Source organism: Acanthaster planci, linkage group LG11 (assembly GCF_054643075.1).
Source record: "Acanthaster planci isolate LZ-2023a linkage group LG11, COTS_SCS, whole genome shotgun sequence".
In the NCBI taxonomy this organism is placed as follows: domain Eukaryota; kingdom Metazoa; phylum Echinodermata; class Asteroidea; order Valvatida; family Acanthasteridae; genus Acanthaster; species Acanthaster planci.
In genome coordinates this window covers 15,027,130-15,054,620 of record NC_141787.1, presented here as the reverse complement: position 1 = coordinate 15,054,620, position 27,491 = coordinate 15,027,130, and the positions used below count along the sequence as shown (strand labels likewise).

The following is a 27,491-nucleotide window of genomic DNA, read 5'->3' as shown; positions in this document are numbered from 1 at the left end:
TTTTATTTGAGGTATTAACTCTTGCTAAAAAATCTGACAATAACACCCAACAAAAAATCAAAAGGTCCAAATATGTGTGGGTTTAACGCTTTCCAAGTATTTATTCGACCGAACGCACAGAGAATGTAACAGACAATCCTCCCATCAAAATGTTGACAAAAGTGTAGGCATGTAAAGGAACATGACCCCAATATTAAAGTTTATAACGCAACTTAAGCATTAGTAATAAGTCACCATATTTACACACAATTTTTTTTAAATTCCGTTTTCTTTTTTTCACATTTCTTTCAATTGTGGGTTCAGTTGACGGGCCAAAGGGCATTCAATTATTCAAAAAGACATCATCAATTTTTTTTTTCATTGAAGCAATTTGCCAATAAAATCTTGAGGAGGTAGAGTGAGTGTTAGGCATGTCACTGATGACAGAGCGATGGTTTGGGCTACAGAAGAAAACTGAGCTGAATTTTGCTGAGATGTTTGATTTCAACGTAATAGCTGATTTCTCAAGGAATAATGAAGACAGAAATGTGATTTTGCTACTATGGCCCGTACCATGCGATTCTCTTTCCAATTTGTGCAAGGGCTTGATAAGGCTGATGTTAAGAATTGGGCAAATGACCTCTGCGATTCACTAACTATAACGAACTGGATAATGATGTCACAAGCCACTCCTGGGTACAAATGGTTCTACGACAAATGTCTACAATGGTGGCGTGCGTGTGGGAAAGCCAGTGTTTTGTTGGTGGGTATGGCTCTCTCGTTATTAGGTGTGTTTTCACTACCGGCTGCGACTTCAAAAGTTACAGCCAAAACCTGCTCAATTTGTGGCAACCAATTTGTGGTCTGGATCCCTGTGCAAAGAAACACTGTACTAGTCATCTTGTTATGGTTACCAGGCTCTCATACCTCCAAAAATGGATCATGCTTTAAGGCCACCTATCCACTTTCTGTTGGCTTTAGGTATGTCATTTATGATCAAATGCTGAGCTCTTAAAAACCTCACAGGAACCGCTTAGGACAACCTTGCCAACGAGACACGACTCCCGAATGCATCACTACGTTGATAACACTTGTCTCCTTGACGATCACGAAAACCCAACTTTATTTTGGAATTAAGTTTTTTCTCTCAAATTACAAAAAAATGTGCATCGCACTCTACGACGGAGAATCTATAGAAAAACCTCCAATTGTACAGAACAAAAAAAAAAGGACACGGACACAGTTTAATCTCGCCCCTCCTCTGCCTTCCGTTACACTTACGGGGATAGAATTTGGACTGAGGTTGAAATTAATGTACGCAAAACATACCAAAAAAGTGCTACTAAAAAGAAAAAACAAGAAGGGAAGTACGCCATACATTAATCACCAACGACAGCTGACCCCAAAGATTTCAAATTACACGTTCTTGAAGTGCATCGGCCACATTTTCCCGAGCGAGGATCGATTTACCTCTTAAATGCTTTCAGTGATGCTAAGAAAATCATTTGTTGGAACAGGAGCCCACTCCTTAAATGGGGTCCACTGTCTTCATTACCAGTTGTCGCAGTGTCCGGCATTTTACCTCAGGAAAATGTCAGTACAAAGCATTTAAATGCCAACAAATTCCTAGGGTTTGTATGAGCCCCACACGTAGTTAACACCGAGGAATGTTTATTCTAGAATCTACTTTATCTACAAATACTATTACATGTAATATTTTAACAGCTGAAAAACAAAACAAAAAACCAATAAAGAAATAAAAGGACGATACTTTTCCTTGTTAAGACAGACACTTTGTCTTTCCAAAAGGCAGGGAAAAAAAAGACCAGTTTGGAGTGTAATGTAGCACCAAACATACAAGATTAGTCTCAATTCCAGTAGGGTGTGGGAAAAAGCCATCAGGTTAACAGGAAAAGTACCATCCGTGAATTATCAAAATGCATTTGTACTTTACACAAAAAAAAAAAAAAAAAATCAATGATGTCCCAAAGGCGTGGGAAAAATTCCAGCACTGTCTAAAGTCAATCACGAACTCAAACCTGCTTGTCACGAATTAAAAATCCTTTGGGGTCCTAAAAAAAAAAAAAAAATAGAAAGAGACGAAAAAACAGGAGCACAGCATCTCTTACTACTACATTCACTTGAGTCCAGGATATCAAATCAATCGTGGATGATACAGAGGAGTCACTAACAAAGAAATATTACAAGTTTAAAGACAACAGCAAAATACCGTGTTACGTGAAAGAAACCCCCCCCCATCCCATCCAAAAGACAAAGACAGTGTGTGGCAAAGTTTATACAGGTTTTGTCTCTTCCCTAGTTTGTCGGTAGAAATGGTGGATGAATGTACAACTCCTTGTGATCGCGGTGTTGTTGACGACGACGATGCGTTTCTATGGTAAGTGTTGCTGGGCTGCTAAAAAAACAAAAGAGTGTCTTAGGCGTCGCCTTCTTCGTCCTCTTCATCTTCGGGTACTTCTTCTTCATCCCCCTGTGGGAAAAAAAATTCATATCATCTATCAAATGCACCTTTTTTTGGCCAAGCTCTTGATTTCACGCAGCAGAGAAGCGTTGAATATTCCAAACACTGAAGGCCAGTGCAAGCTTGGCACCGTGACGAACACGGACAGAAATTCACACAAGTAGAACAAACTCTGACTCAAAACAAAATCTGCCGCAAATATTGTGTGACCGAAACTTCACTTTGCTGTTGTTTTGCCTGAAGCATAAAAGTGACCAGTAATCCCTCCCCTTGAAAAGACAGTAAACAGGGTCCATTCGATGCTGAGCATCGAAAATTTTGGCTCTGCAAAAAAAAGATTTTACTAGCTACACTTGCATGTTATATCACATATATTACATGTATAACTTAAATATATGTAATATATTACATGTGATATCACATATATTACATGTATAACTTAAATATATGTAATATATTACATGATGTGATATCACATATATTACATGTATATAACTTAAATACATGTAATATATTACATGATGTGATATCACATATATTACATGTATAACATAAATATATGTAATATATGTCATAATGTGATATCACATATATTACATGTATAACATAAATATATGTAATATATGACATAATGTGATATCACATATATTACATGTATAACTTAAATATATGTAATATATGACATAATGTGATATCACATATATTACATGTATAACTTAAATATATGTAATATATGACATAATGTGATATCACACACACGTATATGATATATAATATATAATATCTTGTTCTATGACCTACCTCCCCCTCAAAGTCTTCTAGCCCCTCCTCCCCCTCATCATCCTCCCCCTCGTCCTCTTCTTCCTCATCTTCTTCGTCGTCGTCGTCTTCGCCATACTCTGCGATGTCGTCCAGATCTCCTGTCTCACTGTCCTCGTCGCCCTCCTCCTTCCCGTCGGGAATCTGGAAGGAACAGACCAACAGATGACGACGTGACCCATGTTTGAAACACGTGCAAGGATTGGGGGTAGACCTGCAGGGCCAACTCCTCAAAAGTGTAAAGCGCCGACATTTGCTAAGCACTAAAAATATCTGCTTAGCACGCAACAAGAAAAGAAAAGAAACGGGTTCCCGACCAAACTGTCATGCTATCTACAGAGACAGTGACTGGTTCACAGCTGACTTTTGCTAATCACAAATCAGCTAAGCAACTGTGCCCTGATCTTGTTTGCTGATACCCTTTCCTTTCCTGCCAGTGGAACTGACTTTGCCCTCAAAACATGCGCGTGCAGAAGGCACTACCTATTCAAATGAAGTTGACCCTGGGTCAGAGGTCACAAGGACAGTGTGCAGGCTGTTGTCCTTGCGTCTGCGTATCTGAGATGGAGCAGGCTGTGTCCAGGTTACTTGGCCTACAGCTGACTTAAACATATGTCTATGGGAAATGGATGTTAGCAGCTGGTTAGCGGCTTTCTTAAATGTGTGCCTTACACCCAGCCGCTGCTACAGCACGTCTGTATTCCAGCTAGGGTGTGATATGACCCCTGACAGGATTGGTTTACCCGACCAAAATGATAAAAAACATCATCGTGCTGGAAGTCTTTGTGTGGGCAAATCAACCAGATTGGGAAACGTGTTGCAAGAGACACATGCAGCTCTTGAAGAAATTTTACATTTTACATAATCGCAGAGAGGTGCCTTAACTGAAGTATGAGGACACCAGACCAAGATGGCTTCACCAGAATAAATTTGGGTTAGATGGTGGCATTAGTAGAATCCTCCCAATGGGTTTATCTGAGATAATTCACTTCTCTTTATCCGAACGAAAATTCATGACAACCGCAGCAAGGCTTTGCAACTCCAAAATGGACAAATACCTAGAAGGCGGCTTCGGGGTACCAGACCAAGATGGCTTACCAGGAAGTACTGCAACGGGTTAGGCCAGATGTCGTCCTTGATGACCTCGCCCAGTTCGTCTGCCCCGGCATCTGTGTGGTCGTTGAACCAGCAGAAGAAGCTCTCACTGTCGCCGTGCGGCCTCTTCTGGGCCACGCCCTTCTGCTGGACGGCTGTGTTTCTCTTGGTCAAGTCCTGCAAAAATGTTCACAATATTGTTAGGAGTCTTCAATCATTCTTGCACAAAATGGGAACATTCAACACCATGCAAAGCGATAGTGGCGTGGTTGGGGGTTTTTAATCCTCGAAACATGAGGCTGAGTTGAGTTCTCCCAGGTTTTTCAAGAACTGCAAAAGATTTGAGTCTTATTGCACAGCAAGGTAAAAATGCTTGCATTTCTATATGGAACTCAAAAATGTGATTGGTTGTTTTCCACGTACATACAGGCTTTGCATGGTAGCCATCTTACAGGGCAGTTTTTCCCTTCCACAGGGTATGCACAATGGAGGTCTCCCTGTTGAAGAAAAGAACTGCCATGTATGATGGCTTTCATGCAAAGCCTCTATTGGGCAAATATTCTCCCAAAGCAGGTCAACATGTATGTTTGTAGTAAACTGCTGGGGGAGGGCTTTGGGTTAGCTAAGGTCAACAAAGACATCCAAAGGGGTCGTTACCATTCCCGGCTTCCACTTGATGGTCGACGAATTTGATGATGGGTCCCCTGAATCGTTAAGGTGGAATTCCTTGTATATTACTTCGTTCTCAAAATACGGATTGTTAGGTTTGAAATGCTACAAAAGAAACAAGGACAGAGAACATCAATGCTATTGTTACAAAGGAATGTTTTAAATCTGTAAAGGTGTATTGCTGTGTAATAACCAAACAACATAACATTTATACTTTTAAAAACAAAGTTTTAATCGGTGCATTAGATGTCCAAAATGAACCTTTACAAAAAAGTGATAGCCACCTCAACCTGAATTGTTACATTTCAACAGGCTAGTGGGTCTTCACGTAGGCCAGTGAAAGGTTGGGTAAACTTGCCAAAGTGGTAACGTTTGACATGGGCTCCGTCCACAAACGTCAGGGGATGCTTTGTTACTCTGCGATGAGATCTCCTGGTGACAATGTAGCATGCGCATGCATGTGCGGTACAGAGTATGAACAAATAACTTTTCGTTTGAATGTGCACAAACGATAGCATCTTTGCGTGGATACCAGGCAGGATGACGTTCATGTCAGCCAAACCCGTCTCCTTATCAACAACGCGGGGGTACTTGAGAGTGGAAGCTCGACGGCGTGTGAAATGTACAAGGAACTAGTCAAGAGAATTAAGCTTTGAAGTTTACTTGAGAGATATACGGTGAACCAGCCAAGGCAACTAGCACAGCGTGACACTTTAGGGCACAGGATTGGCATACTCACAAATAAGATTCTGTAGCCTGACTTGATATCTTCAAATTCCTGCACCTCCACTTTGGTCAGATACTGCAGTGCCTCCTCGTCCTGCTCATCTAATAACATCGACACTTGAGGATGGTGTAAGAACTGGTACGTGGCAGCGGCAAGTCAAGGATCTAGAACTTAATTGCTTTCTCATCACACAGAATCAAAACATCAACTACCAACAACCAATACTGGTCGGGTAATTTAAAAGCTTTCATTTCAGATAAAAATCACCTCTAACCGAAATGTCTACATGGAGACACAGGCTATTAAAGTTATAGTGAAAAAATCAATAGATAAAAAGTTCAAGGATTTGAAACCCACAAACCACTAGACTCAAATCACAGAAGAGTAGATTTTGGAATTTTCTCATGTGAACAGAAAATATAAGCAAGTTTCAAGAAAATCTGTCATACTGGTCCAAACGACATTTGATTTGACACAGAGTGACCAATATCACATTTGTACAAAGAGCAAATGTTTGTCTTTCAGAATCTTTTAAAACCCTGAATATTTCTGCTAGCATTACACAAGGCAAATCTCCCCAAAAATGATGGGGCAAAATCAGTTTGATCCCTCAAATGATACTAAATAGCTCTACCTCCCCTGTTTAAAAAAAAAAAAAAACACCACAATCTCCACCAGGCACTGCAGCCATATTTCAACAACAACCCCAAGGATACGGTCGTGACCCAGAAGTGAGGAATCTTCTTGATCATCTCGGCCCGCTTGTCAAAGTGCGGCTTCCTCAATTTGTTGTACTTCTGCTCCACATGGAGGATCTCCTCGCTGGCCTGCTCGTTCAGCGCGTCGATCTCGCTCTGCACGCTGTCGATGGCTTCCACGGCCATCTGATTGACATCCTCTTCTGAAGTCAGGGCAGAGGAAGAGGAGAATGAATTTCATTTGGATGGGTGTGATATTTAAAAATAAGACAAAAATTCCATGCAGACCCCTCAAAGCGCGAGACTAAAGTACAGAGTGTTTAAATTTGTGGAAGTAAGTAAAAAAGAAAGGAGAAACAAAATACAAAATCCTATCAAATTATGGAACATTCAACCCATCACGATCCCCTTCCTCAAGGTTAACCTCGGTTTTTCTGACTAAAGGCCACAGATTAGTGGCAACAAGATGGCTCATGTCCAACACACTGGAAAATATAACATGTACAGGGGGTCTGTAGAATGCAAGCACAGCGTAAATAAAAGCATTCCTTTATTAAACCCAAGATGAATATCAATTGGCTTACTATAATGGAAAAAATACCTGGAGTTGGTTTGGTCGATAAGCATGACAGGGGAAAAACAAGAAGAAATATTCATATTTTGAAGTTACCAGGTATGTGGTCAAGGGAAGATTTAAACATTTACTTATTACCACAATAAATGTTTAAAGCATCCCCCATTCTAACCAAAAAATTTCAGGGGCTTGTTCTCAAAAAAATGCCCCCCCAAATATGCATAAGACTCTTGTTTGAAATAAAACCTGAACTATCGAAATATTCAAGGTTAGAAGAAACTGTTGTACATTAGTTACTGATATATTTCAATAATCATGACAAATGAAGGCATTACAGAGTTAACTGCTTTGTGTTTCAAACGACAAAATGCACACCTGCACACCGGTCATCATGATCATGTGAATTTATACATGATGATGGAATCCCTGGTAAACATGGCCTTGAGAAAACTGAACAGAGGTGAAACTTGACCTACACAAGCATAGTCACGAAAACATCAAATAAGCCTGGGATAAGAAAGGGGATTTTTACTGTAATTTCGTTCCACGCACTTGTTGAGTTCGGAGCACTAGTCACTGGTGTCGGGAATAGACGGCTTTCGCACTACTTACACCGACCCACAATGCGCGCCAGATCACTCTACAAACGCGAGCTAGCACGCCATGCTCGGCACACATGTATTTCATATGAGGCACACAATGCCGAAAACAATGGACGCCACCACGACTGCCACGCGTTGCCGACAAATCCTTCCCCAACCGGCCCTTCCTGCGACCCGCCGTCAGCACTGCCCGGCTCGACATACTCCACAGAAGCTCCTGGGCCGACTTACCGTCCACTTCGGCGACATTTTGGCCGTTGTTTTTCGTCTCTTCTTTCCTTACTTTGGCTGGTGGTGGCGACGACATTTTGACCGCTTCACGAGGTTGACAGTGGGGAAAGTGCGCATGCGCTGTGTCACAAAGGGCACTTGCTCGCGATTTTTGCGTTTCGCGGGAACACGTTCAGAAATGCACGGCTCCACAGTGCGATTGGGTGGCGGCGTTATACGCAGTGCTCAGAACTGACGTGTTCAACCATGGTTCAACGAAAGTGCACTTGTTGGTCATGCAAATTGGATTCATGGGACATTTTCCCTGCAGGCCTCACTATTATTTCGGAAAACCAACTCATGTTTTTCTCTTCGTAGTGCAGACTTCATAACCAGAGTAAAATAAAACGTGCAAGGGGGGGGGTATTGAGAAACGTATTCTTCAATAGAGTATAATAGTAGGGCCTATGCCGTGAGAGAAAAAAAGGAGAAATGTGATATGAGAAATAAAGGTCGATTTGGTGGAGAAAAAGGAATATTCACAAAAATTAATCCTTCCTGTTTATCAACTATAGATGTTATGAGCTGAAAATTCGAAGCGCAAACAAAAATAGGAAAAATGGAACCTCCAATATTAGCTTAATATTAGGTTTTTGGCGCAGATCAAACTAGAATTAGAATCCATTCAGTGCTGTGCACCACTTTTTTGACCAATCACGATGCTAATCTGTGATGTTGACTCCTTTGAATGTTACGAGGTACCATGAAGTTACTTTTACTTACATTTTTTTTTGTTTAGCACGATAGCATTCAATTGTAAATGGGGTAGAATCATTTTATTATTAGCTTGTCCCGTAGTCAGGATTAATCCGAGTTTTCTTTTTCACCGAAGTTTCCAGTAACTTGTTTCATGCACTCAACGTGCACCCCTGCGTGCGTTTTTATCCCCGCGCAAAACCGACGGTTCTATAGAGGGCGCACTCCAATTTTAATGGTCAGATGACGCATTAACGCGCGCAATAAACTGCAAGTCCATCAAGGTTGAAAATGACTTCTGTACATTTTAGTACCATGAAAGTACCGGTACGTATATTGCTTCAATATAGTGGAAGTGAAAACCACACAAAAGGACCGGAAAACTAGCAAAAGAAAATAATTATTCCGGGACTTTGCACAACACGAGAGGGCGCGCTTTAAGGCTGAGCAGGAAAAGGAACACACGTTCACGGCACCGTAGTACTACATGCACATTGAGCAGTTTTGCCTGTGCAGTGTTCTTGATTAATTTTAACTTTTAGGGATTTCTCCTGTTTTCAGAAACACACCTTGTAACAAATGGAAAATGGCCTACAGCTACTGGCCAGCAATAATTGAAAACGGATCAAATGGGAACAATCAAACACAAAGTGACAAGGTCTTTCCTACATTTTCTCTGCACACTACCAGTACTAAAAACCGCGGTTAATTGCATCAGAATGATAGGCCTATTGTTTATTTATTGCAAAATTTGTCTTTAGAAAACAGGGAATAGGGGATGAGGCCCAGGACCGAAATTTAGGAGAGGAGGAACTTGGATGAAGTCCCCCCCCTTGCTTGTCAGCTCTAGAATGCTGACTTGCTACCTGTTCCGGATTGAGGAAAGCGGCTTGTTGGCTCACAATTCGGCAATGAAGTGGCCTTCCGATCAAGGTAAAAACAATACAGTTCTATGTCATCGCTCCGTCTCATCCCTGAAAGGCTGCACCGCGGAGTTTTGCGACACGCCGGTGCAACACAGGACTGAGACAGACGGACGTTTTACCACAAGTAGGAAGATAGACCATGCAGCAAACTCAATTTCTTTTGCTTCACTATTTAGTTCCACCATGGGCGAAATACATAACCCAAACTGCAACATTAAATGTATCCCCGACACACCTGGACATTGTATACAGGAAGCTAACTGGCCACGCTAATTAACATGTACTGTCAAGTACAAGAATTTTTCCTCATAACAATTTGCAGGTAGGCTGCCATCAATAGATAAAACTCGTGACACAGTTATGCCTCAGTGATCACAAAAGCAACCCGAAACCGAGCGTTTTGTTGTACGAAAGTATGCATTTTTATATAGGCTTACGTGTAGAGAGGAGACAGAGAAAGCCTGTTGAGTGCACGCTGAACAGCCAGCGCAAGGTATCAGTGTTTAGCGACGACAGTAACTCTGAACCTTTGACAAAACTGTGCAGGTGCCCGAATCATTACATTTGAAGGTCGGTCATGTACGTTTCTAAAAATTTCTTTTACTATTCTTGTTTTAATCATCAGTTGGGCCTGTACGACTGGAGAGCTTTTTGGCCCTAACGTCGCGTCTACGCGTGTTAACGACGCAGGCTAGCTCACCGTGACCACGTAAGCGGAGTCCTGGGATTTGATGGTGGAAAAGTGGGCAAAGCACAGCGTTCAGGCTACCGATTTCTGCATCGAGGTGGGTTATTTTCGATTAGGCCAAACGGGTGGATCTCAGTTCCGTACTAGGGCTGAAAGTTTAATCTGCCCATGTAAAAATCACAGTTTAGATTCTTGTAACTTATGGAAGAGGTTGCCAAAAAACCCTCGCTTTCTGGGCCATCCGGGGACGGATTCCACCCTCTAAGATCTCAGTTTTCCCATGCCCGATTTGACTTTCTTTATGAGAACATCTCTGAAGTTCCAGTCCAATCCGACATTGACGACATTAGCTTGTGTTCGATATACTACCGGCATGCGTAGTTCATAGCCTTGCGCATGTCGGCCCGGCTGGACTGAGTGCGTCAACGGGAACAGGTAAACCTTGTTTGGCTTACCTGTGTCGGGGAAAATCGGCACTTCGTGAAAACAGTATGTCCAATTTTCATAATTTCCAAATAATCGTAAGATGTGACTTTAACTGTAATCCATTGCCAGGTGACTGCTCCGCAACGGGCAAGAAATCGAGTTATTATTTCTGTCACAGAAAGGGTAGCGATTAATTAACATTTCTGTGCGTTACTCATATTGCAGCGACAGACGTGGTAAGTGCCCCTGCGCGTGAATGCATTGTTATTTATTATGGAGCTGGTATCACGCATGCGCAGGGAGCTGCACATTAATCCATAGAGGTAGTCACAAACAGGCGATGACAGCAGAACGATCATGTCAGGTCCCCCTGATTAGATTCGAGCAGCAATTACTGAAGATGGACTGACAGAATACTGTGATAATTTATCCGATAGCAAAGCTAATTCCAGAGAAAGGCCCCCTTAGTTTGAATCGAGCCAGAAATACTGTGATGGATCGGCGGATGGAGATAGTACAGCCATCCGCCGACAGACCGAGCCCGTCCCCCGCGTCATGATTGAAGGAAGCTGAAAACAGACTAATGCGTTTGTAGGTCTAATGAATCATGACTTTCATCATTATTGCTGTTCAGCCATTACTCGTAATTTGCAATCCTGGTCGTGACTTACACAAGCAATCGCCATTGCTTGCAAGCTCGCATTGGACGAATACTCAAGATGCGCACCAGCTTCCAGTTCCATGGTACCATGTAACTCGGTGTGCAGCGGGCGACTTGATCTCAATTATTAAAAACTCTTAATAATAGAGATCAATGAGGGGGCGTGGTTAAAACTGAAGTGACGTCACACTTACCGCTAGAGACGGCACATCGTCTCAGCAGGCTAAGATCATCACTGTTCACCCGTGTGACGAATAAAGCGCATCGAACGGGTCCATAATTTCTCCGGGGGAGCCGGAGAAGCAGGAAAGACGTTCCCAATTAATCGCTGATTTTGGAGCATTGCTGTGACAGGACACTACTTAACAAGCTGTTCATTCGAGGGCCGGACATTTAGAAGAGTCATCAAGATCTGCTCTCTCTTGGTATAATATCTACCCGTGCGCTGCGCATGCACTGACTTGTAATAGAATTCTTCGGGTCGTTTCATGTTAACTTTATACACTGTTGTATGGCAGCCGCAAGTGACGCTGTTCTCAACCTGACGTCTCAGAAATGAACCTTGCGGTGTCCTTGCTCCTTTTGTTGAGTCCCGTCGTCGGTTCAAGTCCGTGGAACGACGAAGCGCGTCTCGTCGGGGAACTTTTGGGGAGAAGCGAGTATGACACTTCAACGCGCCCGGTTAGAAACGCCTCCCGAGCCGTGCGAGTCGCCCTGGGAGTAGATGTCTTCACAGTTCAAAATCTCGTAAGTACGATAGAAGTCATTCTATACGGAAGCATGAACTCAGAAATCACCCGACCACTAGTTCAACTGTCGTGGTAAATGGAGTGGGGAGGAAACACATTTAGATGGGGGGAGGGGGATACTGAGGGTGGGGGGGTAGCCGTTGATTGAATACGAGCGATTCACAATAGTGCGCCACCAAGAGTTTGCAACGCATTGGCCAATCAGACCGCACGAAATTTGTCGACCCATTCCAAATGCGCAATGGGTCGACAAATTCCGCGCATTGTGATTGGCCAACCCGTTGCAAACTCTTGGTGGTGCACTGTTGTGAAACGGCCGTATTGCGGTGGTCTGAGTGAGTTCACGTTCGCCAGACGCGCACCTGCATATTGTCGACTCAGATGGTCAATTACAGTTTTGCTGGTGTATCCGCCATCAATATTCTATGGGGGGGGTGATGGTAGAGAAAGAAACCTCAAGCAGGAAAAGGGGTCAGCTTAAGCCAGTTGTTCGTGAATCGTTTCGTATTTTTACTATGTCCTTTCACTCCTTGATTTTTCCCCAGGATTCGAAGGAGCAAAAAATTACCGTTGTCTCTGCATTTAACATGGTGAGTCCTTCAGCGAACCCTTTTCAAGAACTTTGGTTTGAATGGGTCAGAGGATGTTTATCCGTACAGGTTTGGTGTCTGCTACCAAACTGTTGTGCCAAACTGCAAAGCTGTCTGCCCATCGTTTCGAGAACTGGTGCTCACAATTTCAAGATTATCACTGATGTCAAAAATTGAACCTCGACGGGCAGGAACACAGTATTCGTTTCAGAATAAGATTTGTTTGAGTTGTTTGGCGGATGTAGTCTGTTTGTTATAGGTCCACACACGTTCAACGTAAGATTTTCACCTGTGCAAAGTATACCTTACGTTTTCATGTATGCATTTTTGCATTTTTGCGTGAAAACAACTGTGGTGTTGGCTCACGGTGAGAAAATAAATGGAATGAGAATTTTGATTGAACATAAAGATCGTGTTCAGGAGGTCGTATATATTCATCCCTCTCAAAACCATGAACAAATTTACATTACGGAGTGAACCTGGTCAGTTTTTCTTTACAGTTTATTATGATGGTCAAATGATACCCAGCTTCTACATCCAATACACTGAAGAACATGCTTTGCATATAATCAACCTGACGCGAGTGAATAAATACTCAATTCCAGAAATGGCAAGACGAGAGATTACAGTGGGATCCCGACGTCTATGGCGGTTTGGAGTATTTGTCTCTTGCGGCGGAGAGGGTTTGGTATCCCAGACTCCGGATATTAAACGCGTATGTATATTGATTTTAAAAAAGTCGTCAGAGTTCTCGGGTCACGTCCCAGGGACACTGTAGTGAGAAGCCGTCACGGTTTTATAGGCGGAGCGCCGTTAAACATGATATTTGTCCAAAAAGTTTGAAGCTGAATAATTATGTCTAATTCGCAAAGCGATTAAATGGTAGAGTTTCACAAACTGAAGTTAAAACTTGGGGAGTGCGCTTCCATGTTGGAAAGACCGAATAACGTCAGTTACGTCATTATTACGCCGATTTATATCCTGCATGAATTTTTTTTACTCGCCTACTTACAGACTTGAGGAGACAAGGCTGATCAAGGATGAAACAGAAGTCTTTGTGACAAGTGAGGGGGTACTTTACATCACCAACTCCTTAATCCATCAAACTCAGTGTCATCTTGACCAGGAGGCTTTTCCGTTCGATGTCCAAAACTGTAATTACCTCGTGGGCACAGTGAATGCCCCCAGCGACAGTCTGACAATCGAGGCCTCCGAAGTTGATGAGCCCCGGGAAGGGGTCCGGGCAGCAGCCAGTTGGCGGTTGGAGTACCTCAGGGTTAGCAACACGAAAGCACCGACTTGTATCGATGCAAACGGCGCTGCAACGACAGTGCAGTGCCATCGAACCTCAATGGCTGACGTGACCCTCACCCTGAGGCGCGAGTCGACGTATTACGTGTACTCGGCGTTCGTCCCCTGCACGATCTTGACGCTCCTCGCCTCCGTGATCTTCTGGCTGCCGACGGAATGCGGCGAGAGGCTCTCCTTCGGCATTTCCATCCTCTTCGGCTTCGTCATCTTCCAGCTGCTCGTGCAGGATTCGCTGAGCGAGGCTGGCGTTGAGAAGCCCCCGGTCCTCATCCGCTACGTGCTGTTTAACTTCGTGCTTGTCGGTGTGGCGGTGATGGTAACGGCCATCTCCATTGCCCTCCACCACAAGGGCAGCGCGCAGGAAACCTCAGGGGGCTCGGCCTTGTGTAAAAGCTGCCAGTCTAAAGTTGAAGTGGGTGTCGAGGTTCCCCATCGAACACCTCACGATGGTACCGAGGACCATGCGAGAGACAGTGAGGAAAAACTCCGCTCGAGGGTAGGTCGCAAAACGAGCACAAAAGGCCGGATCAGCAAGGTGACATCCCTCACCAGTGCAGTTCACAATGACCATTAAGACGCAGCCCGAAATATCAAAAGAAAACTCACGCTGCTTTTAGGCAGAAGCCCGAAAGTAAAAACCTCCATTAATACCGGTTTCAAAATCGCTGTTTTGAAAGGGCATCCACAATCAATTCTAATAGTTCTTATTTTCGACAGACCCTTTTTGGGGGCTCCGACCGAGGATAAAGTTGTTTATGCCGCCCACGCTGTCTCGAATCTTACTAGGGAATACAAACTGTTTTTATCCCATCGACACTGCGTGGAATTTCCGATCAAGAAAATTTAATTATATTAAAAATTTTCCCAGGAAACTGCAGCGAGTTATTTTACCCATTTTTTCCCGACCTACATAGGCCTACCCCCCCATGTCAAAAGTATGAGAACTATAGAATTAACTATGGACGCCCTAATGCGCCTCGAGCTGGACCAAGAGAGGGCGCTTTCTCTTTGAAAGGGAGGCTCTTTTGATCGAACTGAAGGGTGCAGACCACTAATTCAAGTGAGAATTTCTGGCCAGCTCATTACCATTAAAAGTGCCCCCCACAGTATCTTTTGAAAAAGGAGATTGTTTGGCCCCCAAAATGGTGAGATTGTGTAAATCGTCGCCAGGATCAACTCCCTGGGTCTTTGAGCTTTCATATGAGAGCAGAAGGGCTGAAAACTACGGTTGAAAAATGGTCCTATGTGCCCGAGAAAGTTGAGGGTTGCCACTTGAAAAATGGCTGCAATCAGACTTCGGAAAAATCACTTTTTGGGGGGTAATTTTGTTTTGTGGGAATAATTAAAAATGTAATTGGTTAACCCACCAAAAAATGAAAAGAAATTGAAAGATTAGTGACCAGACAAGAATTTCATTTGTGTTTCAGAAATCTCAGGGATGTTGGCGTGCATGTTATTGGGCCCTGAACGGCGCTGATTTTACACTGTTTTCAATGGGGCTTGAATTAGTGGACTGTACCCCGAACTTCACTGGTTCACGAACAACCAGGAAATGCATTCGTTACACGGTCGCATTGCTACCAACAAATTGCACGCTCCCGACCAGCGCAGCTCTTTCCAACCGATGAGGGGGTGATTCTGCTGGATGCCGATAAAACCAGCGGTACATAATCTTGTTAAAATTTCTAAGGTCTGAACTGTACGTGGTTTATATATAGCTTTATGACAAAATTGTTCGACAGGTTTGTGCTATATACTTGGGGCATAATATAGAATGCTTCGGAGGTTCGTATGATGGGTTGAATGTGGGTTCAGATCAACAGAAATCAACAATTTTGTCCCATCGCCTTCTGAAGTTGGATGTAGGCGTGATGTAGGACCTGCAGTAAGTGTTAGGGAGCCTTCCATGTTCCTCTTTCGTTTTTTTCGCCTTCACAGAAAAAGGAAGCCCGTAACTGGAAGAGGGTCGCCCGGTACCTGGATCGCGTGTCTTTTGTGACCTTCTACGTTGCTTTTACCGTCTTCGTTTCGGTGATTGGAGTTGAAGTGAACGGTTCATAGCTCAGACTGGATGATCTGCGACGGACGAGGCGCTGTCGGCACTGTACTAGCTCATGTGCTGTGTGAGGATATCCCGGAGGTAGCCTTACGCAACGCCTACCGGTTGTGTCGGTGTAGCGTGTTTGGTCTTGATATTGGTAGTAAATATTTTGCACATGTGAGGCTATTCCTAGATGGCCCAAACGCTAACACACGTGACAATCAGTAAAAAAAGAAGAAGTACATCTACTTCTTGAATTGAGTTTACATCAGTGAACATTCATTTGCATGATTTTGATAATTAATGAATTGTTAAGAATCTGTGAGTTTTATATGCACATGTCGCTTGAAATCCATTATTACATTGATAAACTGACCGAATGATATACCTGTTAGTCGTGCTTGCAAAGGTCAACTTTCATATGAAGAAATAGACAGGTTTAATTGAATGTTGTACAGAAGACTTTCTTCTTTCTTGGTGTGGTTGTCGTAGCCTGGACACACCAGCAGATGGTGGTATCTTTTCAGCTACCTGAGTGACAGATTTCATATTTATTCATGTATGCATAGTCTCAATACCGGTGAACAAATGCCATCAAAATGTAATACTGTTTTCACTCGTGGTTACCTATCAAGTGAAGGTGTTGTAGACACCCAGATTGATTTCTCTTACATATTTAGTAATCATTTACATACTACCTAGTGGATATTCACACTGTGTGTTATTCTCGCGGGATTACGGACAACGTATCTTGCATTTGGTGTATAATAATTAATAAGAAATAGTTGTTTTAATCCAACTTCATTTCCAAATAATATTGTTTAGTGAACATTCGCACATTATTTCAACCACGATATATCGCTGGATACAAACTGGATTAGCGGCACGGTAAAAGAATTCAGTAGATTTTGACCAACTGCACTTGTGAATGTTGTAATTTATACAACGTTGCATTAGGTTTCACCGTCTCTGGGTGCACGTCCTAAACTTGAAACAAAACCTGTCAAAGCGAAACATTCCGGGTTAATTAATACACTCAAGTGAATAATACAACCACAGATGGGGTGGACACTTTATTACTGTGATGTACATCCGGTGGTCGACAAACACCGCTTTAAGATAAAATTTCGACAAACAACACTTCATTTAAATCCGCGGGTAAAATGTTGAATTAATGGACACTCCTCGAACCTGAGGCACTTAAGCAACAGGATTCAATCGATACCAGGGCGACACCACTTAAATGATGAGGAAATAAAGCTATTGTATAAGCAACTTTGTGTAAAACTGGGCGGGTCGATAAATTGCCGAGCAGATCTAGGGCGAGGTTCATTATCGGGCCCCTTGAGCCGGTTTTTAAAGGTACGTAGACTAGTTTAAAACCACCCTATCATACTTTTATTCTTATTCACAATGACCAATCTGAAACCTTTAGGGAGCTTACGTTCCTGGTGTCAAATCTTCCATTCAGGAGTGTAGGCCAACATTGCTCATGCATAAACATTTTAGTCTCCGTCACTAATTGATTTTTACATTGAAAATCTATTTTGGAATTATAATTATTTTTCTCTAGCAGTTTAGTGATTGGATGATTGCACCCCCTCCCATTATTATGTGTGCCAATTTAAAACGAAGTTAGTGTTGGAAAAAATTAATCAGTGCTCAGTGAAAGTAATTACGGAACATAGATTACAATGCGCAACCACATTGTTTAAAAGCGGTCACGTGAGGGGCTATATAAACAATACGGCATTAATGAACAAGCACCGAAGGCTGTGTGCGCTAATGAAGACGTAAACATGCTGAGTGACAACGGATATTTACATTAATTGCTTTTGGCGAAGTGGTTTTTAATTCTGTGTTTACTTGCTTTGAAATAAGTTGACATTAGCATTACCTACTGAAGTGCAATTTAACTTGGGCTCTGTTGTTCTGAGTGTAGAGAATCCTTAACCGGCTGCGAAGCGTTTGCCACGGGGAGTACTCGTCGGTCGTACCAGCCTGGTTCGTCCAAAAGGTTCCGTGGCAATCTCTGTTCGTCGTTCCACAAGGAACTCGACCCCTTGCCGTCGACCGCCACCAGACACAAGCGAAGCTGAAGGCCGCCAACCATAGATGCTGTATATCATTTTGTGAATTGTCAAAGAAGTGTAAGGCAATTGTAGAAACCTGTTTTTTTTCTGTGGCAGAAAGTTCAAATCAGAGTTTTGGTCTTCTGTTCGTTAAAGTCGATGTCGCAGTCGGCTTGGATGTTTTTGAGGTTGTAAACTTGGTTTACTTTGGAACAACGACTAAAAAAGGTGTCAACGTTTTTGAGAGAATTCTTGGACTTTATTTTGAATAATACATCCCCCATTTTGGATAATAATCCCCCTTTCCGTTCCCCGCCAAAATGCCCTATATATTTGACTGAGGAAAGCTAGCCCTGGATTGAGAGTCATCCAATTGACCTTTTTTATAGAAAAAAAAAATTAAAACTGGTGTCATTAGTGGGAACTGGACCCCGTTAGAGGAATTTCCAAAAGTATTGATTTCAGGTTTGTAGACTAACATAAGAATTGCACGGGGAAGATGAAGTCGTTTCGTTTGTAGTGCCTCCCTACCACTGAGTTCCACATTAATTTGTCTCCCATTTAAATACATACCGGATTCCAAGAACCTGAATTTGGAGAGCGTCATACATTTCACCGTCGTGAGTGTCGGACCATTCCAATTTTTTTTTAAATCCAAAGAAATTTTTCTGCAAACTTTGAAAAAGTTGCACATAAATTTTTACGATATTAGGAAAAAAAATAATGAATGAAACTTCTCCGAGGCATTTCCGTTATTTGAAAATATAATATACTGAGCTTGCTCAAGATTTATACCAACATTCGTTTGATGCATCCTTTTCCCCCTTTGCCGGTGAGTACAGCAATGGCAAGACGAGAGACTGAGATGGGATCCGATGGTCTATGGTAGGCTCGGTTACGTCACCGTGAAAATTCAGCATGTTTGGTATCCACAGATCATGGCGGTACGCATAAAATGCAATTTCTCATCCAGAATGAGAAGTCAATGGGCTTTGAGCTGGACCAAGAGAGGGCGCTATTTTCTTAGCAACAGAGGCTCCTTTTCTGTGAAAAGCAGGCTCCCAGAGCTTCTAAACCTGGATAATAGAGCCTAATCTTCCTTGTGGGAACTTCTCTGACCCATAAAATTGCTTACTTTGAACAGCTTAAGGGTAAAAAGACTCTTACTCTTTAATTCCATGGTAGAGGACCTTACGGGAGGATATTGCCTCTATCAATATGAGTCCTCCGTGGAAATGTTGTAGGAGGCAATCATCTCCAACTTGAAGTCATTTTTAAACTTCTAGATGTCTAGGATTTGTTATTATATACAATGAACATTGGACTCTCATATATTATTTGCATGCACACACCCATCGCGCAGAAAGCCTTGAATTTGATGTCATCAATTCATGTGTGCGGGTTTTCTTTTTGTTCAAGCACGACGTGTTAATCATATCATTCGCAAACTGCCCCGCAGACGGCATACATGTAGCCAGTAACCCGATTACAAACCTAATTGGTTCACCAACCCATTAGTTGAGAGTTTGAACAAGGAGAACTTTAATTCAGAAGGCAGCACATTTTCTTGGGGAGACACAGCCCATGTGCTTATTAACTTTGTCGTTACTGCCTTTGTTCCCGTTGCCTTTGTTGTTGTTGATGATGTCATTTTGTTGTTGTTCACTTTCCTGTTGTCGTTGATGACAATGTTGTTCTTAATGTTGTCGTCTGTTTCGTTGTCGTTGTTGATGTTTTATGTTGTTCTAAAATACTGTTCATTTTGTTGCTGTTCATGATGATTTTATGTTGTTAATAATGTTGTTGTTGATTTATATGTTGATGATGTTATTTCATGTTTACAATGTAGCACTGTTACGGAGCAACTCTGTCAGTAATGGCGGCGACTGAACATGGGTCGCATGCTCGAGCTGATCCACTATATGCCAACAACGAACAACACCCACTCACACCAAACTTTTTTTTTCGAACGGAGGACTTTCATTTCTTTAGGTCGACGCACTTGCACTATCCTTGACCAACCCCCCGTTCATTGTCATTCAGTTCGACTGAAATCTCATATTCCGGAGCCTTTCCCACGTCGGGAGCCTGCGGCGACAGATTGGCGTGTCGTTGTGTTACTTCTCTTTGTTCTCTTGTGCCGTAACCCCTGGTAAATATGCGGGGACGTTATGCTTCATTTGAACTCTTCTGATCCGACGGGATCTTTATACTTGCACCCATTGCCTTTTTTCTATAGAGGGAGCTGGGAAGGGTTAATTTCTTGCTTTCAATCGTGGCTGTGGGCCGCACAGGCTGTAAAAGCATTCGGGGCCCCAAATGTTCACGGCAACAAAACAGTAACAGTCTGGTTCTGTTAATATGTTCAGTGTGGGCAGGTAAAATAGGTGAAAGAAATACCATCAGAACTAGGAAATTATTTCAATTTTGTGTGTGTGCTGGCTCGTGTTGCGGTGCGAGTAGACTCTCTCGAGTCTGCACTGCCACCGCCCCACGAGGCGGGTGATCCCAAACCCGTGCTGGTTTGTAGGCTAAAAAGAAGTTCATTGTAAGGTCCACGCTCTTAACGGCCTGGCTGCATTGACTCTGCATAATATGGATGGCAACCCCTTTCTAACAAGATCAATGGGACTTCACGAATTACCTTGATGTGACAGGCCTTGAGTTATCAGTGTCGGAAAATAATGAGTATGAAGACTAAAAATTGATCTTGCTATGAGCGGAATTTGTAAAAACACCGATCTTATTCTCGCTGGTCGACTGTACGGTAACAGCTAACGCCACGCTTCACATCCGCTCAACTTGAAAAGTGGGTGCGTGAATTGACAAATGCCTTTCACAATACACGCCCCCGTACCACAAATCGGCTGCGTCCTTGCTTTATGGCTAAACCCACCTTTAACTACATGCCATGCTTGCGCTGCTACTACTGTGAATTTCTCGTTATGAGGTAAGTAGTTTCACTTGATTTGGTTGGTTCGGAGACGTATTTGACAAGGCTACTTACCGTTTGTCAAAAGGACGATGTCTTTATTCGCTCAATTTGAAGGATTGTTATTTCATATTCCCCTCCTCGACTCTTTTTTTTTTTTGCCGCTCACACTCCTTTTCCCTTGATAAAATCTTTTGAAGTCATAACCTATTGTGTATTCTCCACACACCGAAAGTGTCACAGGTCAGCAATTTTTGTGACTACATATATATGTTGTAACGGAATGAAAACTATAATACTTGATATACTTTGACTGTAAATTCTGGTCACAACATGTTAAATTGTCATGGACAGAAGTAGTCAACTTAGAAATGATTGAACGGAGGCACGAACTCTTTTTTAAGGGTGAATTTAGTACTGCGATATTTGAATTGGTGTTATCTTTTCTGATACGTGTTTGACTTTCGTGTGTTGTAAAACCTTATACGACAGTACTCCAGCTATGGAGACAGGCAACCAGCGGCAGATTCGACTCGCCCGCGTGATAGCGAGCTACCAGGCAGCCGCGGCGGATGAGGACGCTGCTCCATCATCGGCCGGTGCAACGGACGGCCGGCCCCGCAAGCCTAAGGCTGGATTCACAGCCGACGTGTGGGACCACGGGGCTCTGGACGAAGACGACGAGGATGATGAACCGCAGTGTTGCCTGGGCCCAGACGAGGCCACCCTCCGCTACTGCCCGATGAACGAATCCTTGCTGCCCTTCAAACTCCTGTACGTCTTCCTTCGAGGAGGAGTGGCCTGCATCATGCCATATCTGTCGGTGTTTCTGAGCCTGCTGTCTCTGCCACCGTCCACGGTGGGTATTTTGCTTGGACTCCCCTGCCTGGTCATGGCCTTTGTCAACCCAGTCTTTGGGTTCGTGGCGGACAAGTTCCAGTGCCGTAAGGCGGTTCTTCTGCTTTGCCTGTCGTTGTGGTTCGCCTTCATCGTCTCAGTGACCTTCCTTCGTCCACTGAAGCCAGCGGCGTGCAAGGAAGTTGTGGATAACCTGTGGGAGGTGTCTCGGACGTTCCCGAAGGACTCGAAGGAATACCAACACCTCTTGTGCATGGTGAATAGATCCCTTGATGAGTACAGGGTGGAGGGTAGGCCTGGCGGCCAGACTGAGGAAGAGCACTGGAAACCGGTTCTCAGCTTACTGCAGCTACCAGATCCATTCTCCACCGGTCTTGTCGGTACTTGTGCATCGACGGCTGCGAGAGACCACAAGGACCCGATCAGCGCGCTCACCGAAAACATCGAGCAGTTCGGGGCCCTCTTCATACCGCACGTCATGGCGCCCCCGAACGGTACAAGCGCCGGCATTGGCTGGCTGTTCGAGAGGGCTAGTCTCCTGCAGTCGTTCGTCAAGGTGTTCGTGCTGATGAGCCTGGGCGAGGTGATGCAGGGCCCCACCATGGCTCTGACCGACACAGCTACACTGAATGAACTGGGTGAGCAGCAGTGGAATCGCTACGGCTGGCAGAGATCATTTGGTTCGGCCGGCTTTGCTATCTAGTAAGTTCTTTATAAATTCGAACCCACGCCCCTTGACATGAATCTTACATGTTCGAAATCGATTAATTTGATATTGATTGTTTAAATAACCTTTATCGTTAAATAACTTCCATTGCTCCTTTGTACTTATTTTGCGGTCAATGACGAATCGTCACCTTACTTTTCTTTTACATTCAGCTCCATTGCCGTGGCGTCTTTCCTTGGTCTCATGCGATTTCCACAAATGATCTGTGGACTCGAAATCGAGATAATCGATTACTGTATTGGTACCGTGATGTTTGGAGGCACAGTCGCGTGTGCATTCGGCCTTCTCTTTGCCTGCTGCTTTAGATTCAAGGTAGTGAAAAAATTCTGTCCTCTCGTATAGTTTGGTAAACTTCTCGAACACTGATTTATCCTTTCTGATTGACATGACTTTCTTCCCAATTCTTATATTTGAGAGCAGAAGCAATATCAAATTTTCAAAGACTGGCCCACTTAGTAACCGTTTACTGTTCCATAAAAGGGTGTATTTACAGAGGCAACCAGAAAGTGATGACTGTCTCTTTGAACAGATGCAAAACAAGAAGGTATGAACAGTTGACAATAATTACGAAGCCCGAAAGCTCATAGAATGCTACCTGGCAGTACAAACATTATTCCTTTATCCGGTTCTTTTCTTGTCTGTTCTTTTCATTTCAGTATTACACAAACGCAGAGTACAAGTTTAGCAATGTGCTGCCGGCCCTGTGCTCGGGTTACTACGGCTCCATCATGGTGACGGCCCTGGTGTTAGCCGTCTGCAACGGCTGTGTGGCCGGGTACCTCTCGTGGCATCTCCGGAGCCTCGGTGGGTAGAATTGAAGTTGACCGCTCAGACCGGACTGATGTCGGAAACAGCACACTGTTTTCGCTTAGTTCCAAAGACTGAAACGAAAGACTAAACTACCAATAGTCAAAATTACTTCGAATTTAATTTAAAAATCGCGTGGGACGTCAAATGACATCGGGATCTTTATTGGAGTGAAAAACATTTACTTGAATTCATCTAACTTGTCTTTGATTTCAGTTGGGGGTGAATACCACTCAAAAATAATGGAGTGTATTTTCACTCTTCAGAGTTCAGATGTCATCGATTGTGAATCCTTTGTCCAACACAGACGCTGCATCACATAGTTTCAGTATTGCAGATGTTGGGGTGAAGGAAGATCTGGGAGCAGTTTTCACCGAATAGACTATATTCACGTGGAGGCCATTTTTGATCTTATTCCCCAAATCTGTTTTATATATTGCAAATTGTCGATTAGGATGGCACCAGACTGTTTTATGTGTGTTCCAAGCCTCCCTATCAGTAATCTTTAGAATCTGGCAAGGCACAATTCTATGTGTTCAATCATGAATTTGAAATTATTTCTCAGAGTAGACAGGTGCAAATTTGTCAGGAAATTTCCTTTTTAATGCTTTCATTTGTACTTTCAACATTCAAAAATGAAGAGTTAACCTCACTTTCAAATTCAATGTGACCTGCCCCGCGAATAAATTCTACAGCCCTTTAAAGGATTGGGCTTTAATGGCGGCTTTGACACGTAGCACTCTAAAACTGACAAGTGACCTGAATTATTTTAAGTTCGCCAGGATGTTGTGACCTATTCTCTGTGCTTGTCGTGCAAAGTACATGTGTCTCATTTCTTTCAAAACTACCAACAAACGCACCTTAAAACCGAGAGATGTGTGTTGACTCCGAAATTGGATGACAATTGTCGATCGAAATCTGGAATTCGCGAATTGAGCGCGTCTGGTTTCGGCAAAATTAGAATCAAGTTACTGTCCATTTGAGGCTTTAAACATAAATGGCAAGAAGGGCTGGAATGTAAGTTTGAATATTTACAGGTCATTTCCTATTTTATTAGCAACGACCTAGCTGAGGAAAATCGAGACATTTTACAGTTTACTTTTGTTCTTGGGTTGATGAATGTAAACGGAAGGCATTTCCTCTCTAAGAAATGGGCGAGGGTCAGGCTGAAACCTCACCCGAACCTTTCATTAAAATGTGGGCGAAACGGTAACTCAATCCATTCCCCAGGTGCGACCGAGATTACACTGAGCCTGGTGCTAGCCGTCCGGGCCGGGTCGGAGCTCCTTCTCGCCTTCCATACACCCCGTCTGATCGGCTGCTCCGGCCACGTCGAGCTGCTTTTCGCCGGCCTGCTGGTCTACTGTCTCCGTTTCCTCTGCTACGCCTTGGTGACCAACCCGTGGATGGTGCTGCCCGTGGAGGTGTTGCACGGTAGGCTGTCTCTCCTCTAGATTACGATGGATGAACCTCGAGCTTTTGAGCAATGATGAAAGAATGTTAATTGATTAATTCAAGCGGTGAGAAAATGGTTCAGAGACATGAATGTGTGGACGACACCTATCGGATCAAGTGCATGGAATTCGCAAGCCAGTATGCGTGGGACTCTAACCCTGCTCACAGTAATAAAATAGGTACAGATAAATAGGTACCATCCCGGTGTTGGTTGATGTGTCTCTTCTTTTGAGAAGTTTCTTAGCGACGCAGATCATGTGACATCTCTCTGTTTTTCCACTCTATGTTTGCAGGGATGTCAATAGCACTGACGTGGAACATCCTGGTGTCTTTACTTTGCCGCGCCGTGCCCTTCGAATGCATGGCCACGCTGCAGGGCTTCCTGAGCGGAATCTACTTCGGTCTCGGTCACGGCATCGGGGCCATCGCCGGCGGGTTCATGGTCACATCCTACGGGGTCCTGTGGACATTCTACGGCTTCTCGTTCGGCGTGTTTTGCTACGCCATCGGTTTCTTCCTTGCTGTCAAGGTAAAAACAAAACTATGTGATTCTGCATCGCAGGTCTGACTGATGCAGCGTGTTCTTAGACATAGTACTTATTGTTTTAAAACGTGTTGCAAAGTCCTGTCTGATTAACAAAATCAAGGGCCAATTTTCGTTTTTTTCCTTCCTTTTCCCCCTTTCCTTTAGTATTTTTGTTTTTATTTTAGGAGGTTTTCCCTTTTCACACTGCTCTCAGCCCACGTGAACACATTTCTGAACCGTTCCATTCACTCTTTCACTTTCACGTGGACTTGACGACTTGGAAAAAATTGAGCTCAACTCAGTCTGTTTCCACCATTTTTAAACAGTCCTGAATTTGGTGTTTATTGCTATTCCCCCCCCCGTGTTTCACAGGCCTTCAGACCACCCAGGAAAGCTGTGACCAGCTACCAGATGCTGTCGTCCAAGGACCCTCTCTGGTGATCGTACGGTTGCTGCTCGGACACGACCCGGTCTCCACCTTATTATTCTCTTACTCCTTCTTCGCGCCCATGAAGCCCAACCGCCTATTCTCATTCGCAGGCCCTATTCAAATGAAATTCTTATTTGAAAATGTCGCTGCCATCGGCACTTGCACATAGAAATAAATTTATTTTGAAACTCATTTAGTCTCCTTTTTGGACGCGTTCATTGGACTTTAAATTGCTGAGTACTTAATATTTTAACTATCTTGCGCCGACACTTTAGTTTTCAGATTTGTGTTATTTTTTAGTTGCCATTTGCCAATGTGGGCGATTCACAAGAGTGCGCCTCCAAGAGTTTGCAACGCATTAACCAATCACAATGCGCGTTTGGAAAGGGTCGATAGATTTCGCGCATTGTGATTGATCAACGCGTAGTAAACTCTTGGAGGCGCACTATTGTGAAACGCCTGTATTATTCCAAGTTGTCTTTGTTATTCTTCGTTCCAAAACAGAATTGCTGTGTTGTCAACTCCAAAGAGAGTTTATTCAAATAGCATTTGTTACTTCTACGCATTTTTGTATACACGCATATTTGTTGGTACACAACTATTTCAAAACGTAGCTTAAATCCCACTGCTGTATTTTATCATAACCTTTTAACTCTGAAATAAAACTGGTTGGTTGTATCGCTTTATCTGTTTGATGAACGCAAAATGGTAAAGAATTTATCTGACAAATTATGCATATATTTTAAAAGATCAATATAAAAAGATCAAAGCTACAAGTACTGTTTTAAAGTCGGCACCTTGCATAGTTTTATAAAATAGATTTTTAAAAGTTGCAATATGGCGTTAAAAAGTTGCGTAATAAAGCCAAGCAAAATTTTAAATTTTATGATTGATTCCACAACCATTTATTCAACGTCTGATGAATCAAATTTGTATAAGGACCTTCGACAATTGTTCAGTTTCGTGTGAATTTTCCATCGAGACATATTTTGTGCAAGTATTTCCCAGAACGGCAATATTAACAACATCAAAACGCCCGCTTACTTAAATTTTCGAAGTGTACATGTTTAAGCATACATTTAAAATGCATGTTTTGTCCCTTGTAACTTTGAAAGCACTTGGGACGTACTCCAAAGTGTAACTTTTTTTGGTACTAAATCTAAACCGCAAAATTGAGTTCTATGAAAAATGGCTGGGTGTTTATTTCGCTCACTGCTTGACATGTAGTGGGTGAACATCGAGACACAAAAAGTTCATATCATATCCACACACCCAGTCTGGTAACTCCTGAGGCGTCGAAATCTTTGAATACCGTGTACCTTCTTAAAGCATCAGGTTTTCCACCTCATGCACAGTACAGGACAGTGCTCATTTGTGTTGAAACCCACGAGGCTGGCGAAAACCCCCTTAAATTGCAGTTCGAGGATTGGAAATTGAAGGTGAAATGAATGTGCTGCCTTCCCAGGAATGCGTCTTGAAAACTTCGACTGCAGTACATGGTCCTTCAAGGCCACTACATAAAAAATAAACATTATTTGGTACACATCAGCAAGCACTCTGATCTGGTTGCCAATGCATTTCATACCGATACTGTTGTGCAAGATGTCGGTCGTCATTATATTGCATGCCTGAGCCGTCGGGTTAGTCATTTGCATTTAAATTCCGTAAGGTAACCCTTTTG

The 27,491-nt window shown here is 43.1% G+C and overlaps 3 protein-coding genes across 4 annotated transcripts; 2 read left to right on the top strand and 1 right to left on the bottom strand.

Annotated features, from left to right (window-relative positions):
- Nucleotides 1-77: 77 nt before the first annotated feature.
- LOC110976315 (protein SET-like) lies at nt 78-8,033 on the bottom strand. Its single transcript, XM_022229478.2, has 7 exons — nt 7,877-8,033; nt 6,488-6,672; nt 5,784-5,906; nt 5,033-5,149; nt 4,379-4,552; nt 3,263-3,424; nt 78-2,470 (listed from the first exon to the last, which is right to left on the bottom strand). The coding sequence occupies exons 1-7, from the start codon at nt 7,950-7,952 to the stop codon at nt 2,417-2,419; spliced, it is 891 nt and encodes a 296-aa protein (XP_022085170.1). The 5' UTR covers nt 7,953-8,033; the 3' UTR covers nt 78-2,416.
- Nucleotides 8,034-9,891: 1,858 nt separating this feature from the next.
- On the top strand, nt 9,892-17,575 carry LOC110976432 (acetylcholine receptor subunit beta-like). 2 transcript variants are annotated; one of them, XM_022229692.2, is made up of 7 exons: nt 9,892-10,030; nt 10,163-10,322; nt 11,831-12,059; nt 12,607-12,651; nt 13,257-13,366; nt 13,666-14,458; nt 15,901-17,575. In XM_022229692.2, the coding sequence occupies exons 3-7, from the start codon at nt 11,868-11,870 to the stop codon at nt 16,021-16,023; spliced, it is 1,263 nt and encodes a 420-aa protein (XP_022085384.2). In that variant the 5' UTR covers nt 9,892-10,030; nt 10,163-10,322; nt 11,831-11,867; the 3' UTR covers nt 16,024-17,575. The 2 variants fall into 2 exon arrangements, with proteins under 2 accessions (XP_022085384.2, XP_022085385.2); XM_022229693.2 differs by lacking the exon at nt 9,892-10,030 and having other exon boundaries at nt 10,037-10,322.
- A 2,870-nt stretch (nt 17,576-20,445) lies between these two features.
- Nucleotides 20,446-26,696, top strand: LOC110976254 (major facilitator superfamily domain-containing protein 6-like). The gene is made up of 7 exons (XM_022229359.2): nt 20,446-21,025; nt 21,500-22,567; nt 22,745-22,904; nt 23,249-23,396; nt 24,630-24,833; nt 25,148-25,383; nt 25,753-26,696. The coding sequence occupies exons 1-7, from the start codon at nt 20,958-20,960 to the stop codon at nt 25,819-25,821; spliced, it is 1,953 nt and encodes a 650-aa protein (XP_022085051.2). The 5' UTR covers nt 20,446-20,957; the 3' UTR covers nt 25,822-26,696.
- The last annotated feature ends 795 nt before the right edge of the window (nt 26,697-27,491 follow it).

What these genes read in the sequence shown, in the direction of transcription:
- LOC110976315 (XM_022229478.2), bottom strand. Translation starts at nt 7,952, where the DNA reads ATGTCGTCGCCACCACCAGCCAAAGTAAGGAAAGAAGAGACGAAAAAC. An exon ending in ACCCGTTGCAGTACTTCCTG is followed by an intron (nt 3,425 to 4,378) that starts GTAAGCCATCTT and finishes TGTTCCTTCCAG; the next exon opens with ATTCCCGACGGGAAGGAGGA. An exon ending in TAGAAGACTTTGAGGGGGAG is followed by an intron (nt 2,471 to 3,262) that starts GTAGGTCATAGA and finishes TTTTTCCCACAG; the next exon opens with GGGGATGAAGAAGAAGTACC.
- LOC110976432 (XM_022229692.2), top strand. Translation starts at nt 11,868, where the DNA reads ATGAACCTTGCGGTGTCCTTGCTCCTTTTGTTGAGTCCCGTCGTCGGT. An exon ending in AGACTCCGGATATTAAACGC is followed by an intron (nt 13,367 to 13,665) that starts GTATGTATATTG and finishes GCCTACTTACAG; the next exon opens with ACTTGAGGAGACAAGGCTGA. An exon ending in AGGAAAAACTCCGCTCGAGG is followed by an intron (nt 14,459 to 15,900) that starts GTAGGTCGCAAA and finishes TCGCCTTCACAG; the next exon opens with AAAAAGGAAGCCCGTAACTG.
- LOC110976254 (XM_022229359.2), top strand. Translation starts at nt 20,958, where the DNA reads ATGGCTAAACCCACCTTTAACTACATGCCATGCTTGCGCTGCTACTAC. An exon ending in GCCCGTGGAGGTGTTGCACG is followed by an intron (nt 24,834 to 25,147) that starts GTAGGCTGTCTC and finishes CTATGTTTGCAG; the next exon opens with GGATGTCAATAGCACTGACG. An exon ending in GTTTCTTCCTTGCTGTCAAG is followed by an intron (nt 25,384 to 25,752) that starts GTAAAAACAAAA and finishes CGTGTTTCACAG; the next exon opens with GCCTTCAGACCACCCAGGAA.